At 49.0% G+C, this 9,771-nt stretch overlaps 1 protein-coding gene across 2 annotated transcripts; it reads right to left on the bottom strand.

The window, feature by feature from the left end:
* Nucleotides 1-232: 232 nt before the first annotated feature.
* On the bottom strand, nucleotides 233-8,024 carry TLR4 (toll like receptor 4). Of its 2 annotated transcripts, none has more exons than XM_075120452.1 (3): nucleotides 7,768-8,024; nucleotides 6,348-6,514; nucleotides 233-2,724 (listed from the first exon to the last, which is right to left on the bottom strand). In XM_075120452.1, exons 1-3 carry the CDS (start codon nucleotides 7,870-7,872, stop codon nucleotides 474-476), a joined length of 2,523 nt encoding a protein of 840 aa, XP_074976553.1. In that variant the 5' UTR covers nucleotides 7,873-8,024; the 3' UTR covers nucleotides 233-473. The 2 variants fall into 2 exon arrangements, with proteins under 2 accessions (XP_074976553.1, XP_048678952.1); XM_048822995.2 differs by lacking the exon at nucleotides 7,768-8,024 and adding an exon at nucleotides 7,165-7,634.
* Between the last annotated feature and the right edge of the window lie 1,747 nt (nucleotides 8,025-9,771).

Here is a 9,771-nt window from a genome sequence, read left to right as displayed (position 1 = left end):
CTGCACCCCTGATCCCCTCCCATGCCCCAACCCTTCGTCAGCCCTGATCCCCCTCCCACCCTCCAAACCCCTCGGTCTCACCCTCCTGCACCCCAGAGCTCACCCCCGCACCCGCACCCCTGCCCCAGCCCGGAGCCCCCTCCCGCACCCTGAACTCCTCATTTCTGGCCCCACCCCAGAACCCACACCCCCAGCCGGAGCCCTCATCCCCAGCCACACCCCAACCCCAAATTTCGTGAGCATTCATGGCCCACCATACAATTTCCATACCCAGATGTGGCCCTTGGGCCAAAAAGTTTGCCCACCCTGGCCTACAGTTTCACTGGGTCCCCACTCTTGTACTTCAGAAGAATTAAATTCCTCCAGCTCCAAAGGAAACAACTCCTGGAGACCCAGCTCATGAACCCCAGCTTTCAGCCAGGGCCAGGCAGAGAGAGCAAGGAACAGGGAAGCACCATCATAGTTTGTTCCCATTAGTTTCCCCCGCTTCCTGGTTCTGTTTTGCCAGCTAGCAAGGCCGTCCTCAGCTGCCTCCAAAAGAGGTGCCTGCTTATTTCCCTGTCCTTCCACTCCAGGTAGGTGTTCCTCTGCAGGTAGCGGGACAGCCCCAGCTTGCGCCTCAGCAGCGCCTTATTCACTTCCTCCAGCACAATCAGGATGATGCCAGCTCTGCCCTCCACGAACTGCCAGGACTGGGCGATCTCAAGCTCAAAGCTGCACCACTTGCTCTCCATGAAGTGGTCGGAGATGACCGCGATGACTTTCCTGCTGCTCAGGAACCCTTCGTGGATGATGTTGGAGGCAACGGGCACCCCCGGCGTGAAGTCCCGGTAGTGGAGGCAGAGGTGGAAGGGGGGCACTCCCCCCTCCAAGGTCTCGACCAGCTCCTTTCTCACCCACTCAATGTCCTTGCTGGAGTGGATGACAAAGGCGTCGTAGGTGTCATCCCTGTCCGCATACCGCCGGCATCCGCTGAGCAGTACCAGCCCGTAGTACAGGTTGAAGTAGTATTTGTAAATGAGGAACAAGAACAGAGCTCCAGCGAGGGCCGGGCCCACATAGATGGCCATCAGAATGGGACTGAGTTGGCAGGAGGAGAGGTCAAAGTTCAGCACACTCACATTCTTCAGGTGCTCGGGGCTGTTGCAGACCATCAGCTTGGTGCTCCAGAGCAGCTCCCCGTGCTCCTTGGCCCACTTCAGGAAACTCAGGTGGCTGCAGGAGCAGTCAAACAGGTTGCAAGAGATGTCCAGGTGGACCAAGCTGCTTGGCAGGCTCTCCAGAGCCTTTTCTGTCAAGACAGTCAGCTGGTTGCTGCTAAAGTCCAGGACAGTGAGGGCCTGGAGAGGCTTGTAGGCCAGGTGGTCAAAGGTCAGCAGCTTGTTGTGGCTGATGTTTAGCTTTTGCAATTTACCAAGGGTAGAAAATGCGCTCAGAGACACCTGTATCAAATTACAGCTGGAAACATCCAGGGTGAGCAGCTGGGTCAGTTTCATGAAGCTGTCGCCCAGGTTGTTGCCCTTAAAGGAGTTGCCGGCCATCTTGAGCACTTGCAGGGACTCTAAGCCACAGAACGCACACTGGGACTCAACGTGAGTGTTGGTGTAGGAAATATCAAGGTAGATGAGTTTCCCAAGGGAGAGGAAGACAGGAAAGGAGCCAGGACCATTCAACTTCGAGTGCTGAAAGTCCAGAGACACCAGCTCATTGACACTCCAGCTTCCAGACACGCTGATTTTGGAGTTGAAGCTCAGGTTCAAGTGCTTCAACTTTGGGGTCCCAGACAGGTAAAAGGCACAGCATTGAATGAAGCTGAGCCGGTTCTCACTCAGATCCAGGACCTCCAGGTTAGGCAGATCCACAAATGTCTGCAGGAAGCCAGTGAGGTATTTGCTTTTGGTGATCCGAAGCACTCTGAGCTCTTTGAAGGAGGACAGCTTCAGGGCAGGCACCTCACTAAACTTGCAGGTCTTGCATTCCAGCTGGTGTAGTCTGGAGGCAGTAGGGACCGCTGACACCTGGTTGAGGTAGATATCCACCATCCGAATAATGGAGGTGTTGACCAGGCAGTCAAAGAGAGTGTCTGTGCAATTATAAAACCTCTCGAAGCAAATGAACACAAACTCCTGAAGCTGCACCTGACACAGTCCATCCAGGAGCCCATTACTAAAGTCCCCCACTCTCCGAATGTTCCTGAACTCTCCAAGAACTAGTCTGTTGACCTGTAAGCCAGCAAGGCCTTGGATGCCAGCCTTCATAACACTGGTGTTCTCAAAACAAGCCCTCAGAGACAGCTCATGAAGATGAATCCCCTCAAAGGAGCCTAGCTGAATGTATTTTATATCATTGATAGAAAGCACTAATGTTAGGTTGAGGCCCTTCTCTCCTTGCAAAACATCCAGGTCTCCTGTGGAGATAGATGAGATCTTATTCGATTGAAGGCTCAGGAATCGGAGAAAAGTCAAGTTGGAGAAATATTTGGGGAGCTTCAAAGAGTCGACATTGTTCTTGGCCACATTCAGTTCCTGCAGAGTATGTAAGTGTCCAATGGGCAGGTCAGCTAGTGAGGATATGCTGTCTTCCACAGCTACCAGCTTTTGCAGGGATGTCAAACTATAGAAGGCTTTTGGACCCAGATGCCAGAGGGGATTTGCAGTCAGAATCAAGGTGAGCAAGTTATGAAGATCCTCAAAAGCATAGTCTTCAATTGTCTGGATGCGACACCTGTTACGCAAGAAAAGAGAACAATATACATGAAGCATTATCACTTCTGTCACACACACGCACATGCATATGGGTACCGCGTTACTGCACTGGGTGCAGACACAGTGTCATTATGCCAGGTGCACATGGGTATGGAGCATTACCAAGCTAGGCAGCTTTGCAGACACACCATTATCAAACCTGGGGCAATATTATCACACCAGATCTACGTGTGAGCACAGCATTATCGCCCAGAGATGCAGACCTGCCCAACCAGGCAAAAAGAAATCAGCTTAGCGGAAAGGAAATGAATGCTGACACATAGAACACATCTCTCACATCTCTTCTGCCCTGCCTAAATCTGGAATTAAATTTGAAAGCAGGGGATTTACAGAGCCATCTACAGTGAGGCAGGGTGCAGGCTTCCTTTACCACCTGACAGTCCTAATCAAAAGCACCCATTGACATTCCAGGGTTTCTTCACCACCAAAAGGCCTTAAAACAGAGGCTGAGCGTTTACAAGGCACCTAGGAGATCTGGGTACCTCATTCCAGTTAATGTTCATGGGAACTGGACACAATTTCCTCAGGGAGCTTTGACAATCTCAGCCTTCATTTCTGGAATGAAAGGAAACCTTAAACTCAGAAGAGTGCCGCGGAGTTACCAACAATCCATGGGAAGACCCTAAATCTACATCAGGGTGCGGAATGTTGTATGTGACTGAATCTGCTAGGGGCAGTCTTCAGGATTTGAACCCAGAACCTTCAGTGCTAAAAGCATGAGCCTCTATCGCTTGAACTAACAGACTAAAAATGCCACAGCCAGAAATAGTAGCAGAGTCGTAAATCTCTTATGTGATTCAGGCATGAAATGTGGAAAATAACCCACATACTCCTAGTATGGGTTAAAAGCTAACCTCCCCTAGGGAACCTCATCCTGAATGTCTAAGGTCTAGTGGGGTTGAAACCCCATGTTGAATACCCATTCTATAATAATAATACTATCTTGCTCTCCTATAGTGCTTTTCATCCATAGATCTCAAAGCACTTTGCAAAGGAGGACAGTTTATCCCCATTTTACAGATGGGGAAACGGAAGCACGAAGTGGTGACGTGACTTGCCTTTGGTCTCCCAGAAGGCCAGTGGCAAATCTGGGAATAGAACCCAGGTCTCCTGAGTCCTAGTCTAATGCTCCATCCACTAGGCAACACTGCCTCCATCACCAAATCTCCTATATGACCCATATACTCTAACCAATCCCACTTGGTTCAACAACCACGTTTAAGCCCAGGAGCTTCAGCACCATACACATGAACCTCTACCACTTGGCCTAAAGGATTTAGGTCTGGATTGAGCAGTCCGTCCCTATTCAGCAAAGATAAGCACAGGCTTACGTGCTTTGCTGGCTAGGGGGTGTACTTAAGCATGTGCTCAAATACTTTGCTCATTCGGAACTTTAGTTCCAGCAGCGGAGGCTTATAAGGAGTCAGGTACACGTATTTTAGTCCCAGATGAAGTCTGAGCTCTGCTTGCTAGTCTAAAGGAAACTGTCCCTAGAACAACATAGAACACAGCTTCAGCTCCTAGCATCCGGAAGGGAAGGAAAGGCCGACTGCTCCTCTAAGCAAGGAGAGTTAGTGAGGGATTAGCGTGTAGGGATACAGGATTCTACCCTGAACCTCCAAACCTTAATGCTGTGGCTCAGTCTACACTTAAAATGCTACTGCGCTTCAGAGTAGACACTCACTGCCGCAACGGGAGGGGTTCTCCTGTCGCTGTGGTTAATGCACCTTACCGGGTGGCAGTAGCTATGGACTGGTCTACATTATAAACTAGACTGACCCAGCTACAGCACTCAGGGGTGTGAAAAGTCCACCCCCTGAGCGCCATCATTCAGCTGACCTCAGACAGCGGTAGGTCGATGGAAGAATTCTTCCGTGGACACAGCTACTGCCTCTTGGGGAAGTGGATTCATTACGCTGACAGGAGAACCCCTCCCATTGGCACAGATAGCGTCTACACTTGAAATGCTACATTGACACGTCTGGGCTGCTGGAGAGTTCAAGAATAGACAAGCCCTAGGCTGATGGAAGAACTTTTCCGTTAACCTAGCGCTGTCTACCCCAGGGGTCAGTTGGCATTTATGTTTCGCAGAAGAGTGGATTTTCCACTCCCCTGAGAGAACTAGCAATGCCCATGCTAGTTATCAGCGTAGATCAGCCCTGAAACAGCTCATTGGGCTGGAGGGAGACAGACAGAGAGGTGCTGGAACAATTTTTGTAGTGGGGGTGCTGAGAGCCATTGAACCAAACTGGTTTCAGAGTAACAGTCGTGCTAGTCTGTATTCGCAAAAAGAAAAGGAGGACTTGTGGCACCTTAGAGACTAACCAATTTATTTGAGCATAAGCTTTCGTGAGCTCACGAAAGCTTATGAACCAAACTGTAAACCCTGTATATAATGGAAACCACTTCAAGCCAGGGGGTGCAGCACCCCTAGTTCCAGCACCTATGGACAGGCACAGTAAACAGCTATCTGAACTTAGAAGGGAATATCCTTGACAAGCCCAGCAGCATTCAGCAATTGCTCAGACCCGGTGTGGGATTTCTCTTATGCTGAGAGCGGAATTCATCCCAAAGCAGATATCCCTGATGCAAGGCCAAAGGCACCACTTAAAACTACAGCTCAGATCTCATGTGAGGCTCTAGTGGGTGTAGAGTCTGAAATGGGCCATCGGAGCTGGAGAGAATTCCATCATCAGAGGAGACGTGCCAGTAAGGACCTGGTCTTAATTACCATGCCAGGTCTGCGGGGTAGGGAGCTTTTCTTCTGACATGTCCGTAAAGTGCCGCGGGTACCAATGCCTCTATGTAAACAATAGTAATCATTATTATTAATATAATTCACCATTCCCATTGCATCTTTAAAGTGCAGGTCAGCTCTGTAGGAGTGGGGTCACTGGGTCTCCACATTTACTGTCTCTAGGTGATCTCCAGGTCAAATGTGCCCTATTTACCACTAAAAAGATGCCCATTTCTTCACTTGCAACCCACAAAATGCCACGTGACACTTGCACGGGGTACGATCTATCTTGTGCATTGTCACCCATAATGCAGGTTGTGAAAGACAAATAAGGGCTTCACTTACTTCTGTGACCCCCTTCCCCCCCCAATCGTTTCCAGGTTATGTCCTCAGTGACACCCGTGCAACCGCTTCACTGCCCACGTGCTGTCAAAACAAGGGGTCGCTGATTCGGACTTAGGAAACAACTCTGCTGCGGATGCACAAGAAGGAAGGGACTTCAGCCCGTCATCCCTTCGTGGAGTTGTCTCTGACAGTCTAACAGAAGTAGTAAAGCCGAATGCCCCACGGAATGAACACGAGTGACATGAAGTGCAGGAACTGCACCTTAGAACAGTATCCCTGTGACAGCACTGGGCACGATCTTAAATTACGGTGCAGGATTAGAACCCTTTTTTAGCCAGAATCACCCGTTGAACCACACAGACACAAGAGCAAAGAGGGCAAAAATAACAGTGCCTGTCCCCGTGTCAGTGCACTGGCGATTCTGAAACAGGATTAATCAGTGTGACGCAAAAGCCCTGTCTGCATCCAGTAGGACAACACCAATGTGAAAGGTTCCATACCTAGTGAGGTCCAGAAACCTCAGTGCAGGGACTGCTGAGAAATAATTTGAGGTCAGTGACTCCAGTGGGTTGAAACTCAGATCCAAGTTCTGGGTGGAAGGTGGGATTTCAGCGGGAACTCCAGAGAGGTTCAACTCCATGCATCTGTAAGTTACGTTGGTGATCTCCTGCAAATATTCACAGAGCCAATCCACAAATCAACATCTAGATTCCACAGAGTGCCAGAAAGTTAAACCATTAAAAAACTATCGAGTGCAGGCTAAATATCTCTGTAACAGACAGATCCTCTGGGCCGCACTGAGCAACAGGAAGTCCAAGCATCTGCACCTATTCTAGTAATAGCATCTCTGCTTCCTAAACCAATAACCAATATAATTACAAGTGTAATGAGGCGCAAGCCCACTGGGATGTGCCTACTTATATCAGTGGTGAATCTGGACCAGAGCTTTTAAAGACAAGATTCTTTGTGATGCTGGTAATACACCAGGGAACAGAGATACTCTCAGACAGTAACAATCCAAAATCAGCATTAAACTTAATTCTTCAAGTTAACATTTAACTTTATTTCTTATAGAACTCGTTTATTTATAAAAGTGACGTCTGGAAACAACCAACTCAGCAACAAGTTGCTGACCAGTGGCTGCAACACCAACTCTGCAACATATTACAGGAATAACCTAAAATATCAGAGCTTACAGCAGTAATACTATGGGGTCTGAGGTCTGTTCTACACTACAGAGTTAGGTCGACCCAACACAGCTTCCGTCAGCCTAACTATGGAAGTGTTCACACTTAAAGTTCACTCCCGCCAACACACCTGCACTGCTACGCCGACTTAATAACTCCACCTCCGTGAGCAGCGTAGAATCAAGGTTGATGTAGTTAGGTCGACACAGCATCAGTGTAGACACCGCAGTGCTTATGTCGACGGTTGCTGGCTTTCAGCACGCATCCCACAATGCCCCACGCTGACGCCACAATCGATACCAGTGCTCCTGGTGAGGGCTCGCACCGCCGACACAGGGAACAAAGAACAAATGCACTCAAGCAATGTAATTACTGCGGCAGCTATATGCGGACGAAAGTTAGGTCGACTTAATTTTGTAGCGTAGGCATGGCCTGAGTCTATTGCTGTAGGAGAATGGGATCCATTGGTTAATAACTGCACCTCAGCAATACCAAGCCTATGGAAACAAAACTAAAATAGGTCAAAGCTACTTTTTCTGGTGCTGCGAGTTGGTTTAGTCCAGGATTTCCATGGTGGCGTATGCTTTCTGCAAAGCTGCGTAATACTGCTGGCAAAAGACAACGCACCCCACAGGAAGATGAGCACTCAGCACATCAGAGACACCAATAACACAGGCTGGGGAAAGCTGCTCTTGAGAAACAAAAGGATTTTGGTTATTTAGAGATCACGTACCTCCACACAGGGGTTGAGGCTGCTGGCCATTAACTGCGACAGGAAAAGTGTGGCCAAAGACAGCACAAAGCAGGTTGGAAAGGAGAGAGCTTCTCTCCCGAACATCTTCAGGAGGTGACCATCCAGTGGAGAGAACCATAAGTGAAAATAAAAGACTCTAGCAAGACTCTGACCCCACCATCACTGCTCCTCCCAACGGCAGAGGGAGGAGAGGGAAGTGAAACTGAAAACAAGGCAGCTCTGAGGCATGCTCTGAGAACAACACTCTTCCGTTCAGTTGCTTGTAAAGAAGAGGAAGTTACAGGAAAGCATGACCTCCTGGGCAAGAAGCCCAGAGGTGCCTGGGTCCCATCAGAGCAATCATTTAATGCCTCAGCTTAAGATGGAATAAAAAGGAAAACCACCCCTTTGGAACTCATCTTTCCTGGGAGAGAAAAGACGTCCATCCAACACACTAATACATCTGAATGCACTAGGTGCATCCAGTGTTGGCACTGGGTTTACCCTCACAACCTCTGGCTGCCCGTCGTACCATACAGACTAGGGGAGCCGGGGAGGTTATACCGGCTTTACACAATGCTCCCATCTCAAGCAGAACAGAGGTCTGCCGGAAACGAGCAGGATGGTACCAGGCATGTGCAGGGAGCAAAACACGCTGGGTGGGGCTGGGAAGTGACCCAGTCGGAAGGAGACTGCTGGTGTGGATTTGCACAAAGGAGCTTTCACCTGGCTGGGATGGCACTTAGGGCACAAAGCATTGGGCCCATACTTTGTTAAACACTGCTGTTTGTTCAGATGTATCTACAGCTGTTGGACAAGTTGAGAGCTCTTCATCTCATGCTGCCTGCCCCAGGCTGTTAGATGTCTTCCTCCTTCTTCCATTCCCCCAATCCTGGACAGCCCTACACATGTGATTTGTACCAGGATAGAGCGGCTCTGGCCATGCCAGCATTAAGACACTGTGCCTTCTCGGATGCTGGTTCTTGGGGAGAGTCGAAAATCAAGCCTGGCAGTGCTGCGTTCAGACCATTTCTTCCTATCCTGATATAAATATACCCTGTCTGAGGACTTCACCAACAGATTTCAAAGCACTTTGCAAATACTAACTAAAGGTTTTTCTACCCGGGGACACCCAGAAACATTAATCCAAATTAACTAAAGGTGTGAATTTGAAGTGAATTAGTTAAACCGCATTCAACCCCATTAAAAAAATTAAACTAAACCAAATTAAGGCCACGTTAATTCTGAATGAGGTTGTTCACACAGGGGTTTAATGCGGTTTAACTAATCCACTTCAAATTCACAGTTTAGGTTAATTTCCTGGAGGCCCCCATGTAGATGGGCCCAAATGGGCACAAGCCCCCTGTGAAACAGAGAAGTGTTATTATCCCCACTTTTGCAGAGGGCTTGTCTACACTACAAATGCTGTACAACGGCTGTACTGGCTTAGCTAGACTGTCAGAGACCCCAAGACAAGACGCAGCTTATCCCAGCAAAAGGAATTCTTTTGCCAGCATAGTTAAACTACTTCCCCGAACGACATAAACTGTGCCGGCAGGATGTCTCATGACGTTGTCACCAGGACGTTTGCCGGTATAGCTATCACAGTGGGGTGTATGTGATTTTTTTCCCAGACTCTTGGCTGACACAGCTGTGCTGGCAAAACCTTGTAGTTGAGATCAAGGCTCAGAGGTTATATGACTTATTCACCATCACTCAGAACATCAGTGGCAGAGCTAGGAATAGAACCCAGGAGCCCTCGCTGAGAATGGCATGCGCTAACCACTAGCCCACACTCTTCCAGATCCTGCATCGTCTATCAGTGGCTGCACTGGTAAGGCCTTTTCCTCCTTGAGAACATTTATCACCTCACCTGTCCTTAGGGTGTGAGAAGAGAATGAACGATCCTGCCACCTGGAGACCAAACGAGGCAGCGCTCCTTGTGACTGAAGTGGTGCACCAACATGTCCCTTTGAGATTTAGTCGTGTGTTTCAGGGTGCTCC

This window comes from Caretta caretta, chromosome 16 (assembly GCF_965140235.1).
Source record: "Caretta caretta isolate rCarCar2 chromosome 16, rCarCar1.hap1, whole genome shotgun sequence".
NCBI classification, from domain to species: Eukaryota; Metazoa; Chordata; order Testudines; family Cheloniidae; genus Caretta; species Caretta caretta.
The sequence above is the reverse complement of the archived record's forward strand: the minus strand, read 5'-3'. Positions and strand labels throughout refer to the sequence as shown.

Coding starts and splice junctions, on each gene's coding strand:
- TLR4 (XM_075120452.1), bottom strand. CDS start 7,872: ATGTTCGGGAGAGAAGCTCTCTCCTTTCCAACCTGCTTTGTGCTGTCT. Junction 6,515..7,767: donor GCCTCAACCCCTGTGTGGAG/GTACGTGATCTC, acceptor GAATATTTGCAG/GAGATCACCAACGTAACTTA. Junction 2,725..6,347: donor AGGTTTCTGGACCTCACTAG/GTATGGAACCTT, acceptor CTTGCGTAACAG/GTGTCGCATCCAGACAATTG.